This window comes from Euprymna scolopes, chromosome 1, assembly GCF_053919585.1.
Source record: "Euprymna scolopes isolate OS-2025 chromosome 1, ASM5391958v1, whole genome shotgun sequence".
In the NCBI taxonomy this organism is placed as follows: domain Eukaryota; kingdom Metazoa; phylum Mollusca; class Cephalopoda; order Sepiida; family Sepiolidae; genus Euprymna; species Euprymna scolopes.
In genome coordinates, this window is record NC_136482.1 from 92,461,014 (window position 1) to 92,480,411 (window position 19,398).

The following is a 19,398-nucleotide window of genomic DNA, read 5'->3' on the forward strand; positions in this document are numbered from 1 at the left end:
CTTACATCTAGGGATTTCTACTGTGTAGGGGTGGGATTTTGCTGCTTGTTGGGTTTGTCAGGGGTATTTACATCGACGGGTGTACAAGGGCTTGTAGTTCGTTGGCGCATCCACCATTAAAATATTTGTAAAATAGGCAGAAGGATGCAATGTTTCGTCGATGGGACAGTGGTTGAAGCCTAGTTGATAGCACAGGACCTATTAGGTTGGTGAGTCTCGTTTAATCCTGCCTAAGAGGAAGAGACTAGTAGCAGATGCACCAGCCCAAATGTGGCAACAGTAGTCTATGCATTGGCGAATGGTGGCCTTGTAAAGATACAGAATACTATCGCAAGCAACTTTCTGGCACGGCAGAGAGAGCCCACCTTCTTTGCAGCAGCCTTGGCAATGCCCTCAATGTATCTGTTCCAACTCATGTTCCCCGTGAACGTTAAGCCGAGGAGTTTGAATGAAGTACATTCAGGTAATGTATCATTAGCCATATTTATTCTCACATAAACAATTTGTTTAAGACACGTGTAAAAAGAAGGATATAACATATGTAAGGTCATACTTAATATGATATACGCTTGAGTAAAAAGCACAGATATAATTACTAAGTGATGAATACATTAATCTCCTAATGCAATAAGAAAGATATATGTTGCCAGTGTCGAAGGTAGAGAACATATGTGGGCAATGTGTAAGTAAATATATATCACTATTGTAGTGGATAGAGTTATTTTCAAGTTGAAGAAATCAAAAATTAATATAGAAACACAATCGTACAAGATAGACCAAATAATTATTACTGTTTTAAACATGAACGTGTCTAATATGATCAAGCAGTTCACCGAAGCTTACTAATAGGTTTATATCATATGCTAGCAGGACCCGTGTACCGACGTTGCCCGGTGGAAGAATAATACAAAGTCATAATAGTTTCAGGGAAGCTCTACCCAACCCACCCCAAAAACAAATTAAACTATGTCTGACCCTTGTGTTTCGTTTGCTATGATGTTTTGTTGCAGACGGGAATAATTGCTCCTATTTTATTTATATAGAGATGGAGTTTGCCATGAGATTCCCGAGTTCAACAAGACACACCTGAAAAAGATCGGAGATTAAATCGGTCAAAACGTTGTGAGAATTAGATCTAAGATGAAAACAGTAATAAATTTAAATAATACAAATTATCAGTCGTCATATCAAAAATTCCAAAATATCAGACTGACAAAAAAGTTATTGCGGTTTTTAACTTTTAAATTCAGATGATCATATATCGACTCAAACAAAAATGTATTGATCGAAATAAGCATCAGAATCAATTTGCCAACACAAAACAAGTGTATTTATGCCAGTAATGTAAAATTCTTGTGTTCTGGTGGTGATGAAGTCGCTGAAGGCGTTTTTGATATCGCTTAGGTTTTTGAAACATTTCTCATGCAGAAAGTTGTTGAGTTGCTTGAAAAAGTGGTAGTTGAGAAACCTGGATGAGGCAGAGTTCCATAGCTGAATTGGATCAACTTCTGCAGGGTCAGTTTAGCAACGTGCTGTCGGGCATTGTTATGGAGGAGAATTGGGCCTTTTCTATTGACTAATGATGGGTGTTGTTATCGAAGTTTCTGATGCATTTGATCCATTTGTTGAGAGTACTTCACCGCTATAATGGCTTTGCCTGCATTAAAAAAACTGTAGAACAGCCGGTATGACCTTCTTTTGGTGAAAGCCTGGCTTCGGAAGTGTGGTGAAGCTTCATTGGTGTTTAACCACTGAGCTGAGCATCACCGGTTGTCATAAATAACCCACTTTTCATCACGTCACAAGAAACGGGTCATTCTTGTTGCGGAAAAGAAAGGAAGATAACACTTCATAACGGCATTTCCTTTGGTTGTCTTTCAATTCATGAGGCACCCATTTATCAAGTTTTTATCTTTCCAATCTCTCTCAAGTGGTTGGAAATCGTTGTATACGTTAGGTCTAATTCAGAAGCAAGTTCTTGAACAGTTGTGCGTGGATTGGATTCGACCAAGACTCTTAATTGATCGTTGTTAACATCCGATGGCTGACCACTACGCTCATCATCTTCAAGACTCTCATCGATATCGATGCCATGAAATTTCTTAAACTACCATTGTGCTGTGCGCTTAGCACTGGTTTCTGGGTTAAACACTTCGTTGATATCGCAAGCTGTTTCAGCAGCTTTTCGGTCTAGCTTGAATTGAAATAATAAAATTGTGCAAATTTTCTTTTTTTCCATCTTGTATTCAACGTTCTGAAAAAAAGATATAATTGTTTTAAAACGATTGTAATTTAAATGATTAGGTAAAGCGAAATATGCTCTTTGAAATGATATATAAAGTAAAGGTATTATAACGAAAACTTATTTGAAAATGCATCATTTGAAATCTAAATGCAAGAATATTCTTCTCAACCTAATATGAGATTTATGCTATTAGTATTGTCTCTTAAAGTGTTAAGTTTTAAAATTGGCCAAGACAAATGATTAAACTCCAAACTGCTTACACCATCATCTGTGAGAGCTTAGAGATTTTATGCGCCACTGCAAAGATATCCAAAATCCGCTCACTGTGTTGAGAGAGAAGGGTGTCAATGGTATTCGTGCCGGACTTCTATCAAATAGAGAAAAGGAAATTGATATGAATATATAAATTTTTGATAACATTTAATGGAATAAGAGTTTTTTGAAGAGGAACATGTTACCAAATATCAAAGTTAAAAAATATCCACTAACAAATATTTTTTAATGGATAGATAATTTCGAATGTACGGACTGCATTGGGGCAAGTTTTGTGAGCTTCTTCATATTTTAACCTATTTTTCACTTTAACTTGTTATTTGTAATCAAGTTTACAATAGTTATATTAATGGTACTAGGGTACATGCAAATAAATGCTGGAGCTCAGTCTTTCTGAGGATGCAGAGGATTGACAGATTTGACAGATTGTAATGTGCATCTAGATTACAGTTAGTTCTGACCTGCTACTATTGAGGCTGAAAGTACCCAGACTGGAGTCAGCAATTACCTAATGTGGTATGAACATGTTCAAAGCTGACAGTGGCTAAGTGGTTAACGACATGGACTAATAACCTGAGTATTCAAAGTTCGAATCCAGTTCGTTCAACAGAAACATTTTCACTTAGGGATGTTGGTAACCTTTATATGGGCCCTCCTGTAATTACCCAACGTCTTTCCAACTAGAAAGATGTTGAGGAAACCAATGGCAGCATAAGAGTCATCTCATTTATACGAAATGAATGGAGGAATAGACATGTTTAATAAGGCACTGGTTTGATAAATAGATGTACACACATCTCAACTGAGGGTAACTGAGAAAAGGACAAGCCAATAAAGTAATGGTTTATCAAAACCAATGTAAAGGATAGAATTTCATGGAGAAAGTCACTTTATATCACCATTGCTAACGTATGACCCACCACATCAGATATAGAAAAGACAGAAGAAGAAGAGCCTTTGGACTAGGTAGTGTTTTAAAGGTTTTTGTGGTGTTCAAAGTTGTACAAGGGATTTCAGGTCGGATGGTATTCAGATTGAATAGTGTCAATTACTAAAGACATAACTGTTTTAAAACGATTGTAATTTAAATTGCAATCGTTTTAAGTTCACTTAAATTCAGTTCTGTTATACATTCATTCCTCAGCACCAAGATCGCACTTGTGGCATTCAGTAATAATCACACCCTTCAGTTATGTGCCACATTCAGCCTTCCTAATTGGATAAAAAGCTGAAAGGAGGAGTAAAACGATTTTGGTTGCTTCATACACTTTGTATCTTCATTTAGATTTCATCTTTAATCTTCAACTAGTTGCTTGAGATGCTTATTCTTCAATCATTGCCGATTGAGATCTTCATTATCCCAACCAAGTGGTGTGGTTTCACTCCAGCGGAAGGGAAATATTAGGTTCCTATTTTACACACATTCTATACTGCACTTAAAACTCAACTAATTAAATTTTTTAAAGTCTGGTCACATGATAAATGAAATCCTAACTCTATCCTCACACTATGACAACAGAAAAAATATTAACTCCCTGTTCCCCCAACTTGGCACTCAAAATTAGCAATGACAAAAATATTTATATATGTGCAAACTATCTGATTCCACATTATTTAACAAATAATACAAAAAAGAAGCAATAACAAAATAAAAAAATTTTAAATTAAAAATAATTATCGTAATAATTATGTTTGCTCCTTAAACAACTGGGTTCTTATCATTGAGCACTGCACGTTGAATATAAAACAAAGATGATCAGCCCACGTGCATCACTTTATCACTCTAGACTTATTTGAATGACATTTACATTCCATAAATGTAAATTTTAACTAAATTCTCGCCGCGGTTAATGCCGACCAAGGGTATGTTCCTTGCTAATGAGGTAAAAGATGGCTTTGCGGCCAGGGTCGAATCCCTCAACCGGCAATAATCGAGACTCCCTGCACTGACGATTCCCAAAAGAATGAAACACTAGTGTCTGTAGGTATTAAAAATAATGATAATAATAAATATCTATATGGAGAGGCGTGTGTGTACCTACCTGTCCAGCATAGGCATACAGTTTCTGTTTTGCTTTTAAGTAACCTTCTGTTATACAAATAACCTGTAACAGAACAAGAAACAGTGACAAATACAAATAACCTGTAACAAGAAACAGTGACAAATACAAATAACCTGTAACAAGAAACAGTGACAAATACAAATAACCTGTAACAAGAAACAGTGACAAATACAAATAACCTGTAACAGAACAAGAAACAGTGACAAATACAAATAACATGTAACAAGAAACAGTGACAAATACAAATAACCTGTAACAGAACAAGAAACAGTTCCTCTTTCTTGAGTGTAGAGCCATTCTTGTAATAGAAGAATGTCATAAGCGAAAAAAATAACAAAAAAAAAAAAATGGCGGAGTATTAGTCAGAGTATTTTCTTCCATATAAAGAATTAATCCGGTCAGGATCAGCAGAATGCATTTTCCTTCTCGCATCAAGATTAAAAACTATGACTGAAGAATTCAAAAAGATCCAATATATTTTATAAAATGATTCTGGCATCTGATTGGTTCGTTCTTATCACCCATGCTTATAAATATAATCATTAAAATTTTTGTGGTATTTTACAACAATTTATATTGATCCCTCGACAAAAGGAGGATGGACCTGTAAATTCACCCTTGTCCGTTCGTCCGTTCATTTGTCCACACTTTTCTCAATAAGTACGCTTTTGAATTTTGGGAAATTTTGCACAAACATTAAACATGGTATGAGTAAAAAATTAACAGAACGGATTTTCCGGGAAATCTCCGGTTGCCCCCTAGGGGTGCTTTTCGAGTTAGAATGGCTAAAATTTAAACTTTTGTGCTTATTAAAAAAAATTGATGCTTTAGATTTTTATAAAACTTTCTGAAAAGTTGTAACTGATTTCTATATAATTTTGTTTGTCTATACTTCACATTAACTCTTGGGTGTGTCCCAGGGGCTCTTTTAGGGCTAATAAAAACACTTCATTTTTTAGAAAATTTTACCATATTTGTCTAAAATTTTTTGTATATGTCTATTTAGCAGTTTTGCATAGTGCCGAACTCAAATTAAAATATGTTAAAGCCTTGGGGACTTTGGGGACTAAATTGGAGGGAGGGGGGCAAATGATGGACTTAGTCATTTCTTTTTTTGCATGTTGCAAAACTCAAATTTACATATGTTAAGGCCTAAAACTGCACCGTTTGTTCATTTTCACCAGGATTTGACGTCCTCTGGGGACTTTTGGAGCTAAAGGGGGGGAGGCAAATGCTGAACTTAGTCACTTTTTTATGCCTCGTTAACTGTGCACTCACGGGGGACCATGCATGCTTCACTTGTTTTTTTTATGTTAATCTTACACAAATACGAAATTTGTCTCTATATTTGTTAACAACTTTTAGATGAGTAGCTCTACGAACTTGGTATTTGATAGGAATTATAGATCATTTATGCTGATTGTTTCAAGTGGGAGGGAAAATTTATCTTCATTTTTTTTTTAAAGGGGTTCTCAAAGGGATCATGAAACCTTCTGTTGCATTTCAACCTTGTGTGCTACGTTGCTAGCTGCTTGCTTGAATGAGGAAACGTCGTCTGCAAATAAGTTCTTTCATAACTCAAAAAGAAAAGACTAAGTCAAGGCAAAACTGTTGAAGACAGAAGCGGTTTATTTATCTTGGTCTTCATTGCAGATCATTTACCAATGAAATAGGGAAAGGGTAGGAAGAGAGAGAAAATCACTGTTTAATTGTATCTTGGCATATTTATAAAACCACGGGTTCAAAGAAACTGCCGACTTCTTTCACACACTCTCTCTCTCTCTCTCTCTCTCTCTCTCTCTCTCTCTCTTCCTCCCTCTTGTGACGTCACATAGTTTCTATCAACTACTGATTCAGTAATTTTAACTTCAAGTCGAACATGTTGACTTTGACTGAAATTTAATTTCCTGTTATTCTCAACAAACCATATTATATACTAATGGGTTTACTCGTGCCATATTTAACATGTCTACTAAAAATTATGATACTTATGTAAAATAAGAACCATCGGAATTTTCCGGACAGTTTACGTAAACCTCCGGAAGGTGCCGAAATAGTGAGCAAATGAAATCGCAGCAACCAAAAGAAAAAAAATAATAATACAAAATGTAATTTAGAAAACATTTGTTTGCTAGCGTTGCTTCATTATCAAAAAAATAAATATTTATCTTGATTTGAACAAAAAAGTGTAAAGTATCATAAAAAAGAAAGAAAAAAAATAAAATAAAATTTTTGTTTGCTATTAGTTGTTTGCTATCAAAAAATAAATATTTATTCATGAAACTTGTCTTACAATTGATTTTCTTTTCATTTTCTTAAAGTTTCATAAAACCTAGAAATAATTCTTCATTGCATTTTCTTCGTAACAACAAAAAGAATATTGCTTTCAATTTTCAATTAAATTTTCTTTGGATTATCTTCATAATAACAGAAATAATATTTTTCTCATTGAAAAAAATCGGCCAACGTTACAAAAATAAAAATCATTCAGCACTTTCCGACATTTTGCATAAACTGCCCGGAAATTTTTCAATGACACGGTTCTTATTCTGTATAAGTACACAAATTATTTTATCTCTTTTATGTAAACTATCCTTTTTTGAAAATTCATAATTTGAGGGAATATACTTTCATACCTTTCCGAGAGTGTTAGCGTAAAGGAAATATCTGATCTGATCTCGCTAGAGATTGAACAATAATAAAACTGACAGTGTAGGATGTGTTAAAAAGTTATTAAGAGCCAAATTTTAGATTGAGAGCTCCTCTGCCTAGAGGTGAGAACAAACACATTCCAAGAATAATACAGCGATGCAGAACTTCTGATTGGCTATCTCTCATTTGAATAATATTCGACTTAATCAAAAGACAGAAACCAATCGATACAAAACATAAAAAAAAAATCAATAGAACATTCCTGGAAAGGAGGTCAATAGACGTAAAAAAAATCAAGAAAACATATTTAAAAAACAGAAAAGGATTTGAGGAGCCAAAACGATACATTATAGAAGAAAATAAAATAAAAAAAGTAGCCATTTCGTTTTTGATTTAATTTTTGTTATGGTGAAATCAGTTTGCTAAAAAAATTGTATATTTTATGTTTGTGTACATATATAAGTTTTCCTATTTTTTTTTCAGCTAAAAAGTTTGTTTTTTAAGAGAGAAACTTATACTGATTATACATATTTTATCGTTTTGTTTTTATAAATATATATTAAATCCTACTGACAGGTTCAAGTTTTTGTTGTTGTTTTTTTTATTTTAAGCATTTTTATATGATAAAGTTTCTGCAGTAGATGACAAGATCTTTCATAAAACTGAAGGAGTAATGTAAGATTTTGAAAAGGAGGAAGTTGAAGTTTCAGACAGAAATTTCATGTGTTCATAAGGAGCAGACTTGGTAAAGAAATAATAAAAAGAAAATTTTTTTTTTATTGATAGGAAGTAAAAATTTCTTATTTATTGACAATCAGAATAACGGTGAGAGAAAGACAGTAGAAAGAGGAAATCAGAAAGAATAGAGAGTGATGGAAGAGGAAACCGAAAAAAGAGAAATAGAAACATTTAAAGGAGCAAGTAAGAAAATGGAAACACACACACACATCTAGTGACGTACAGAAAATTTTTCAGGGCAGATGCTAAAATATAAAAGACAATAAAAAATATAGTAATGAACATCGTCTCGATGGGGCACAAGCCTATAATACATTCCTCTGAAAAGGACACTTTTAAAACTGGAGTAAAAGGGGCAGGTACTTGGGCACCCGTAGCACTCCCCTTTGCACGTCCTTGTGTATATTAGTGGCCTGGCGAGGCCACAGGGGAGACAACCAAGAAAAAATCCGAAGCAAAATTCATCCCAAAGCAGCAAAACTAAAGCTGGCTTACTATGACACCATATATATAAATGTATCCGAATTTGGGCATATTTTATTTGTTTAAAAATATAGGTTCTTTTTAACCAATTGTCATAAAATTTTAACCATAGAATAGTATTATAATCTTCTAAAAGCCTGCAAATTTTCATGTAGTTCGGCCCATAGAACCCAAGATATGAGTATTTCAATATCTAATTTGATGACAAATATAGATATATCCATATATAGATATACCACTTTTGGGGAGCAATATTATAAGTTCGAAATCTCGGCAATTACTGATCAGAATTTAACAAGCGAAGGTTCGTTGAAAAGCTAATGACCTGATTTGTGTAGTGAGCTATGTGACATTTGCCCTTAAGGCGCACATTACTGTTTCAAAAAGTGGGGGATCACTTTTTTATATTAATTAAACGTAAAATTATCACCCATTTTATGGCCATCTTTTTATGTTAAATTAATATAGAAAAGTGATCCTCCACTTTATAATTCCTTCATATCTTTGAAACTACTCGTTTCCTGGGATTTTTACTGTTATTTTCGTTTTCAGCACCATCAAAAACCTATGATTTAAAAGGATTTTTCGTGGCTGGAAAGATACTGCATTTTTACAAATACTTCAATCATAATCATTCGTTTTCCTACTTTTGCATATGAATAACAAAATATCTGATATTTCCCCAAAACCTCTGGCCTTGATGAAGGGGAGACTAAAACTTGCTGCTATGGTTTCAAATGATCTGAAATAACAGCAAGGGAAGATTTGATTGCAAATATTTCTCATATGTTATATCTCTTCTCTTTGGTTTTCATACATAAAGTAAATTTCACAGGCTTATTTGATACTAGAGATATTCATAATCGTACCCTATTTCCAAAAGAGGGGAGATATGACATATGAGAAATATTTGGAATCAAGTCTTCCTTACTAGTTTTCTAGATATAAATCCAATGAAACTCACATGATTATTAAAGAGTGCTCAATGCAGGACAGAGCTGGGATATAGTCTGTTTTATACAAAATTATTGGTTACATATGTGCATACATGTTTCAGTAGAATCCCAATCAAAGGATAACACCTCATCAAACCAAAAACAAAAGAATCGATATTTGAAAAAAAAAACATATCGAATATCGATTCCTTTTTTTTTTTTTGTCTGTTGAGGTGATATTTTGAATGAGGATTCCATTGAAATATATATGCACATGTGTAACGAATAATGTTTGTGTAAAACAGACATATATATATATATATATATATATATATATATATATATATATATATATTTATGAACAAAAAAATTAATAAAATATGCTAAAACACTCTAAAAAGAGTTTCAAAGTTATTTAATTTTCAAAAAGGAAATACAAATTAATTAGTCTTAATTTGTGTCTCCTTTTTGAAAATCAAATGTGTTTTTAACTCTTTTTAATGTGTTTTAAGATGTTTTATTAATTCTTTGTTATAAGCTCTATTTCCTATTTGGTTTTATTGAACTGTTACATCTGGTTAGGATTACTTTATAAATACTAAGTCTTTAATATTTATAATATATTTTAAGTTTGCTATTTTATATTATCTTTGTAAACTTAATTGTAATTCTAATATATATATATATATATATATATATATATATATATATATATATATATATATAGTTATCCACATGTGTGTGTGTGCGCACGCGCACGCGCGTGCGTATCTTCTGCAGACAGACTATTTCATATCACAGCTCTTCAGTGTCACCAGACAAGCAAATACCTCAAGCCGGAATCAAATGAAAAACAGTTTAGATAAAGTTCTACAAAATATAGGCATAAGTAAAAAAAAAAAAAATTTAAGATAGATCAAGTATATAATCATATGAGGCGATTTTATATTTCATTTTCATTGCAAAAACAAAGAGTTTGTAAATGAACAAACAACCTGATACTACAACTTTACTATATCCCGTTCATGTTATCATCACAATAGAATAAAGCTGTTTAACACAAACCTGACGGTATCATTATACTCATTTTGATCAAAATTAAATATACTTATCCAAGTAGATTGGGTAATGCAGTTTGAAAAAATATATGCGTATTGGAATCTATCTCAAAAACTCTAGAAGTTTGTTAACAAACAGACAGGAATTACGTATATATATATATATATATATATATATATATATATATATACATGATTTTGCAAAAGATATTTTTACCTACACTAATACATATTGATAGATCACTACAAATCAAATCAACTTTTTTTCCTCCAATTTGTCATTTCTTGTCTGACATCTTCTCTTTAATCTGTCTAGGCCGCATCAACCAAGCAGACAAAGACAGGATTAAAAACTGAAATTATAAAAATAACAAAGTCAACAGTGTGTGTGTGTGTGTGTGTGTGTGTGTGTGTGTGTGTGTGTGTGTGTGTGTGTGTGTGTGTGTGTGTGTGTGTGTGCGTGTGTGCGTGCGTGCGTGCGTGCGTGCGTGCGTGCGTGCGTGTGTGTGTGTGTGTGTGTGTGTGTGTGAGAAAGAGAGAATCAAGTTTTCTTTAGTCATTTTTTTAGATCTATTTATCCGTATAATTATTTTTTCCAATTTGCATAGGGTTGACAGGTTTCTATTTTCTATATAATTAAATGTATCCATTTTAAACAAAGAAATTATCGAAGATCAAATATATATATATATATATCATCACACATGCACACACACAGATACATAAAGAGGGTAAGACATACACAAGTGTGATATTTTTTAATAATGAAATGAAATGTCAGTGATATATATTAAATCATAGTAGACATTAAATATAAATGCTTATATATATATAATATAATATAATGCTTATATATAATATAATATAATATAATATATATAATGCTTATATATATAACATAATAAATATATACTATTATGTAAAAGGAATTTTGTGTGTGTGTGTGTGAGTTCGTTTCCTATGGACTCAAAAACGACTGGGTCGAATTTTATGAAATTTCACACGAAGGTACTTTATGCGCCTGGCAGTGTTCTTAGATAGGTTTTGTATTGGAATGTGTTCGATAAGTGTTGATAATTGAAATAATCTGATGAAAAAAGAAACACGTGATTTTAAACAAAGTGAACACTTTACACAGTCTAACATCATAAGTACAATTGAAAAGTTTTATTACCACATAAAAATTAACCGTACATTATTTGATATGACAGGGGCGCATTCAAAATGAATCTTTCTGTTTAGAGCACAATTAGAGCACGATACTTGACTTGGATTTTAAACTTTAATGCAAGCTGTTATATATAAAAAATAATTTTACAAAATCAACAGTAGGTTTGCTATAGTGCAATATACACTACAATGTCTTGTGGATTAAGTCATTGCGGCCAGGCACGTGAAGCTTCCTTGTTACAAGAGGCTAATAAGAACAAAAGATTTTTTTTTTTACACAGTGATCACCACTTATCAAGGCCCGGAAGCCACTCAGGGATAAGGGTTATTGCAAAGACAGGAGATGTTTCTTTTATGTAGCTGTCCCTACCTGGATTTACCCGGTTGGAGACATAGTATCGAGTGTAAGGTTTATAGAAAAAGAAATCAAATTACATTAGGAGTAACATCGTGTATATAACTTTAATCGTAATTATGAATGAACTAGTGGGGTTGCCTGGGTGTGTGGAGGCGGTATAGTAAGGAACCCCCTGGGTAAAATAGTGGTAGTAATAAGGGGAAATCAAAACAACATTGGGCAGTTTGGGTTAGGCTCGAACCCGTAACACGAAGGAGAAAAAAAAGGTTAAAAAAAACGCAAACCGGAAGTTGCGAGTGTTGAAATTAAGACTAGTCAATCCAACACAGACGATGACTTGCGAAAATGTCAACGAAAAAAGCGACCTCTCCTTGTAGAAAACTGCCCAGTTGAGAGTGAAGGAATTAATGTTTTCGGTCAGTTTTTCGATATTTGTCATCCAAAAGACCAATCTTCAAAACGATACAGATCTCGTCAGGATCCCTCGCATGTGTTGAAAGTTTTTGGTAAACACACATACATACATACATACATATATACATACATACATACATACATACATACATACATACATTCACAAAAACCGATGATTGAGATTGATATTATAGATGAAACAGAAAATTGACCTTGGTCTTGAATAGATAAAGACTATACGTAGGAGGAAAACTGCCAAAAAGAAAAGAGTCCCACAAGTTTGCAATTTTTGGAAATAAGCCACTTGAATGGGAAGCTGTATTGTATGGTGTGAAAACAGCTAACTAGACCAACGAGTGGAACGATCTAGAACAAAGGAAGTTGGAAATAGATCAGACAATTCTGAAGAACACACGTCATAGTAATGTTTATAATAAAAAAAGAGACTAGCAACACCACGTCTGTGAGAAATCAACACTAGAGTTAAAACAACAATAATTATTTGTTGTATGACATTTTCGAGTTTTTGGGGGTTTTTTTTGTTTTTTTGTTTTTTCTTGTTAGAATATGACTGAAATACAGGAAGCTTAATAAATTATCTCGTCAAGTTCCAAAAGAGAATTTAAAAAGTAAATATGCAAGCTTAAAAGGACCTCAAAGACAAAGAAGTTCTATAATAAAAAGTCATTGAGACAATTTTCGAAAGTTCTAATTCTATCAACTCTGAATATGTAGTTATTTAAAACTAGATAACACAGTTACTATAGTGGAGGAAATGGATAATGTCAATTACACGAGGATCATTCCAAAAGTAAAGCCTCATATATTTTTAAATCAGAAAAGTTGAAGAGCTACAAGGACGGGAGTTGTGCCATTAAAACGAGGGACCTTTTGTGCTACAGAAGTTATTTAGTCATCGCCATTCTCAATGAACTTTTGCCAGCAATGAGAAATGGCTGAACATCGGCGTCCGGAGCGCGCTTTATCATACAAGGGTCACTGCAAAAGTAAAGCCTCCTATTTTTGTTTTAATTCAAAAAGTTAAAACACGATGAAGACGAGAGCGGTACCATTAAAATGAGCGACCCGTTGTGTTCCAGAATTTATTTTTCTACATTGTCACCATCATTCTCAATGCACTTTTGCCAGGAATTCAGTGACGCATTTCTGCTTCTGACGCACGTTCATGATGGGTTGTTTTCTTAGTATCTCATACCGTCAACATCTGCAACATAGAGATTAAATTTTCAGGTGATTAATGCAGAGGTTCAGTCATCATAACAATGCAATTTGGATAGTTATGATGACTGAACTAATCTAATTTTAATGGAATGAAAAATAGGAGGCATTACTTTTGAAATATCCTATGTGTAATAAACATTCAGAATCGGAGAATGAGAGAAAGAAAGCTTTATTTTAGATGAATAAAAGATAAAGCTGTGTTATTCATGGAGGAATTCTGAAGAAATCGCCAAGCTAATGTTCTCAACAGAAAGGGGGCGGGTGACGTTATACAATACAAGAGAAGGCCTCTGATTAAGTTGAAGAGTAATTTTTGTCACGCGGAAGTCAGTTATTTAGAACACATAATGTGTTGGAGAAAAAAGCATTCGTTGCTAAAACCCGAAATACAGGAAGTATAATATGTATGGCAAGATACTATCAAACGTTCTCTCGAAACTTCTCTAATATTTCTTATCCTTCTTATCAATCTATTGAAAAAGAACCACAAATTTAATTAGATTCTCGAGTGTCAAAAAAAATTTAGCGAAATAAAAGTAATTGAACAGAAGGAAAGATGGCTAAAATATATTTGAAAAAAAAATATATAAAATCCGTATTTATTTTCAGTTTGGATGTTTTTTTATTCGTTCTTCTCGTCACCAACAATGTGTATGTCGAGGGAGCAATACAATTTTAGTGGGAAAAGTTCATATTTTACTAATGATTGTATAATCGTTAGTAAAATAATTAGAATTTGTAAGTTAACAAACCAATACAACGCAGTTTCTTTTGTTTTTTCTTCTTCAAAATAAACATTTATTTATTAAAATAAATAAAAAAGTTAAATCAACTTTGTTTCGGCAATCTACGTCTTTAAGAGACATGAAAGCAGTTTCTGTTTTTGTATGTTTGTTTTTTTTTTGTTTTTTTCTTGTGAGATGGTATTATTATAAAAGCAAAGTCTGTGTGATCTCAAACGATTTTTTTTTCATATGTTCCAATCAAATTTAAATGTTGTGTAAATTTGAATTAGAATTCGTAAGTTAAGGAGCCAATACAATATAGATTTTTTTTTTAAATAAACATTGAACATTTCAAATTAACGCAATTTCGACGTTATATACATGTTCATAAGGCGTGGAAACAGTTTAATTTTTTTTTTCTTTTACTTTGTGACATTTTTCATAATCGATCATAAAGGAAAATACGCCCAAATCAACAGTTTCTGTCAAACAATAAAAATGCAAGAGATATTCACTTCCAAATTTCGCACATGGTATAAAAATCTAAATACAACATTTTTCTTTATATTTTCTATTTTCTCATAGACACAACATACGTGTGCACGGCTTAAATCTTCCTTCCCACCACAGTAATAGAAAACACACACACACACACACACAAACAAACACACCCAATAAAGGAATGTACACATAAGTTCATACATACATTCACAAAAATATGAACACGCTAATATAAACACATCGGTATGTGTATCCTATTTGCACACACTGTAACATGCAAACGCACGCGTCGCCAGCCGAAATAAACACATGTACTCAATTTTCCCTTACAGACAAATAACAAATCTCAATATTGTAATTACTAATTTTAAAAGACTGTTTTTGAATACTATATGTTAAGCAACACATTTTCAGATTATACAAGGGCGTTCCAAAAGTAATGCCTCATATCCCCCTCTTCTTCCCTTTACTGTTCGAACACCTCATTGTAATACAGCTTCCTATTCCAGTAGTTTCTTTTCAAAAGCTGCAGACTTGTAGAACTCTATTCCTGTTGACTGTTTTCCTCTTACCTATGATTTGAGTCTATGCAAGACTAATGCCAATAGACATTTCCTGTCTTTTCAATAATCATCTTTAGTTCATGTTAGCTCCTTAAATCAAGTGGCTTTATGCTTTGTCTTGAGTGATGTCCATAAAAATTATATCCGGTGTGATTTAAACTTGGTTTGATGATCCCATTCATTGCATCATTACACTTTCTCAGAAATGAGAGAGAGAGAGCGAGAGAGAGAGAGAGAGAGAGAGAGAGGGGGTAGAAAAAAGGAAGAAGGAAAAAGCAACATAGAAATGGTATCTTAAGGCTAGAAAAACACAAGACATTTCAAGAATCTTAATAATTCCACTTTAAACCAGATTCTTGTCTCTGCAAATTTAAATTACAATGGATGAAAATAACTCCAAAAATATTTAAGTTTACATATACAATTAATCCAGCAGCCATTTTAGAGTAGGTGCAGGTTAAGAAACAAGTTCTAACGATCAAACAATAAAACGTACAATTTACATTAATCATTAATTACTAGTTCTACCTAGCCGACGTTGTCCAGGATGCAGTGAAGCCGTTTTAATTTTTATTTTGCTTTTCATTTTTAAACTTATGATAGGCAACTCCTATTAGCTTCGTCAATTTAAAACGAGTTATTCTCTCTTCCTGATTTATATTTTTAGGTGATTATTAATAAAAAAAAAAAACTGTTTCATATTAGCTAGGCCGGATTAAGTAAGTTAAAAAAAAATAAATAAATTGTAATTATGTAAATTACGGAAATTGGCAAGTTAGAAGCAAAGTTTGATTCATCAGCTTAGATGCTATTTGGGTCTGACTTTTAAAAGTCGATACGACAGCTTGTTATAAGTTATATCTATTTTTACCACATTATAGATTAAAAATTAGTTTACTTTATAATCTTTTTTGTTGTTGTTTGTTTATTTTTTGGTTTGATACAACACTGTGATAGAAGAGCCATATTATTAATCATTTTCGTTTTGGAAACCTTCAGCCGAACAATCTCTATACTAGAACTGTTGTTGAATATTACATATAACTAGCCTAGATACCCGGTGTTGCCCGGGTGTTTGGAGGTGTGTGTTGAGCAAAAAAAAAAAAGTGGTAGTAGGGAGGCAGGCTCGAACCCCTACCGCGAAGGAGAAAAAGAATGTGGAAAAAAAAGTGACGTCTTTGCCGTTGCTTCTATCACTAAACCAGAAGTGGTGAAGATTTAAATTAAAGCTAGTCAATCGAAAAGAGGGGGTGACTTTCGAAAATATCGGCGAAAAAAGCGACCCCCTCCCTGTAGAAAAGTTGAGGGTGAAGGAATTAATGTTTTAGCCAATTTTTCGATATTTGTTATCCGAACAGTTGAGCTTCAGAACGATACCGATCTCATGAAAATCCGTCACAAAACTTTAGGCATACATACATACATACATACATACATTTAAACAGACAGGTAAGATTATATCCACCCTCATTAACAATAGTATCAATTCAGAGACATACTTTTTCTGATTATCTGTTCTAGTTCAGTATTACAATCATTAGCAATCCATTTAACACATTATGAATATATTTAGTCTGCAAGGACTCGTGGTGCAACGGATAAAAGCGCTAACTATAATCACTTTTAAGTGACAGTTTTCTAGAGGTTAAAATGTAAATCCTCAGTCCGGGCGATGATAAGAATACAATTACAAATTACTTAAGACTCCTACCTTGCGGCTGATGGTACTCTGTGAATTAAATAAAAGGGTTTTCTTCAAAATTCCATAAAGATTCTCAAGTTCAACATAAAGATGTACCTGGCGAAAGTCGGAGGTTAAATCAACCGAAACGTTCTGAGAACAGTATTCCGAATAATCCAAATATTTGTTCTACATCTGCCAAATTTGATTGCTAAACTTGTATATGCATCGTTAAGTGATGTGATGACCAGGTGAGAACGCTAAATGAAAGGCATGGTTATCTAACTAGAAATCAACTCGATATTCCATCATATTTTAATGGAACAATGTGAAGAAATATTGTTGTGGGGACATACACACGCTTATAATCACAAAGATTGACTTATCCATTAGCCATATAAGCAGTAAGTATAGACCGCTCATTGAGAGCTATCCAGATGTCGTATAGAGATGACTCCCCATGGACTTACTAATCTTCCTGTGTCACTAACCCTGTTCTGGATATAAATTTTATTTGTATTCTCACTAGTCGTCGTGTTTTCCTACTTTCACCTTTCCCGACTCCACTACAAATATATAAATCTATATCGATTTTATTTTTAATAAAATATCCGATATTTTTTTTACACTTATTCAAAAAAAAAATGTAACGATCGTTTACTGTCCTGTTTTTTTGAACAAGAGAGTCACCACTCATCAATGCCTGAAGGCCACTCAAGGATAAGGATTAATGAATGTAATGTGGTAGTGTAGTAATCGTTAATGGTGTAGATTGGATATAATTTGTTTATTTAAAGGAGACGGTTCAACAAAAACTTGTTGACATTAGACTTGAAGGCTGCCATATACTGTAATCAGCCAGAAAGCAGGCCAATGGAACTATGTTCCACAGGCGGGTAGTTCTAGGAAAGAAGCTGTATTCGTGGAATCTGCATTTAGATTTAGGCCCAGATAGAGAGTGGGGAAGACTGTTGATAGTATTTGTAGCTAGTCGAGTGTTTTTTGTGAACGTTTAGGAAGGGGTACCATTGATGGAAGTTTAGATGAGCACTTGCTATAAAAAGAATGATAGAGCAAAGACAGGTTCACAATGTCTCTTCCATGCGAAAGAGGCAGCAGGGAAGTACAAAATGCATCACCTATTACGTTTCAAATCCGGTTTTGAACTCTATCAAGGCTGGATAGGGTGCACCAATCAGCTCCTGCCCAGATGTGGCAACAATACTCTATTTTAGAACATACTTGGCTCTTATACAGATAGAAGATTTCATCAGCAGTGAGATACCTAATGGAATAGTAGAATGATCTAACCATTATTCCAGCCATTTTGATGTATGTGTTCCATTTCAGGTCAGGAGTGAAGGTCAGTCTCAGAATCTTGTCATGACATGGTGCTTCCCCAGAACGAGAGCAATTCATTTCAATTGGGGCCTGGTGGGGAGGTCAGAACTATTATGATGAAAAGAAGAAAGCTTGGTTTTAGATGCATTAAAATTATTCAACATGCTCATGATGAGAAGAGAAAAATTCAGAAAGATCTTGGTCATTGCTGGCTTTTGACATGTTGCCAGAGATTGATTGGTTAATTATAGATAATCTTTAATGGAGATCTTATGAAGTGATACACCATTTACTAAAGTTACTTGCTCTGATTCTGGACGTTATAAATATTCATTTATATTTTGTTTTCTTGTGTTTGTTTATTCTGTATATGTTTATTGTTATTATTATAATAAATATGTGTTGATCAATGTTTGTTTTCCTAATATACTTCCACAGCATAAAATAAATGCTACAATATAATTTTATTCTGGGATTGAGTTATGCTTAAAAATATTTTTATTATTCTAATCTAATTTATAAAAAGCATTACGCCTATATGTCTGCCTGTCTATCGCCATATTTTCAAACTATGTGTTTCAAAACTATGTGTTTCAAACTATGTGTTTCGAAACTATGTGTTTATAAATATGTGTTTCAAAACTATGTGTTTCAAACTATGTGTTTCAAAACTATGTGTTTCAAACTATGTGTTTCGAAACTATGTGTTTCAAACTATGTGTTTCGAAACTATGTGTTTCAAAACTATGTGTTTCAAAACTATGTGTTTTAATTTATGTGTTTCAAAACTATGTGTTTCAAACTATGCGTTTCAAAACTATGTGTTTCAAAACTATGTGTTTCAAACTATGTGTTTCAAAACTATGTGTTTCAAAACTATGTGTTTCAAACTATATGTTTGAAACTATGTGTTTAAAACTATGTGTTTCAAAACTATGTGTTTCGAAACTATGTGT

The 19,398-nt window shown here is 33.0% G+C and overlaps 1 protein-coding gene across 2 annotated transcripts in view; it reads right to left on the bottom strand.

Annotated features, from left to right (window-relative positions):
- Window positions 1–19,398, bottom strand: part of LOC145245783 (protein unc-13 homolog D-like) — a 513,002-nt gene that overhangs the window by 280,404 nt on the left and 213,200 nt on the right. For both annotated transcript variants that reach the window (XM_080107524.1, XM_080107446.1), the window contains exons 9-10: window positions 4,561–4,623; window positions 2,506–2,612 (exon numbers count right to left, since the gene is read on the bottom strand). In XM_080107524.1, the coding sequence (XP_079963650.1) occupies window positions 2,506–2,612; window positions 4,561–4,623 (170 nt within the window). The remainder of the gene's footprint in view (window positions 1–2,505; window positions 2,613–4,560; window positions 4,624–19,398) is intronic.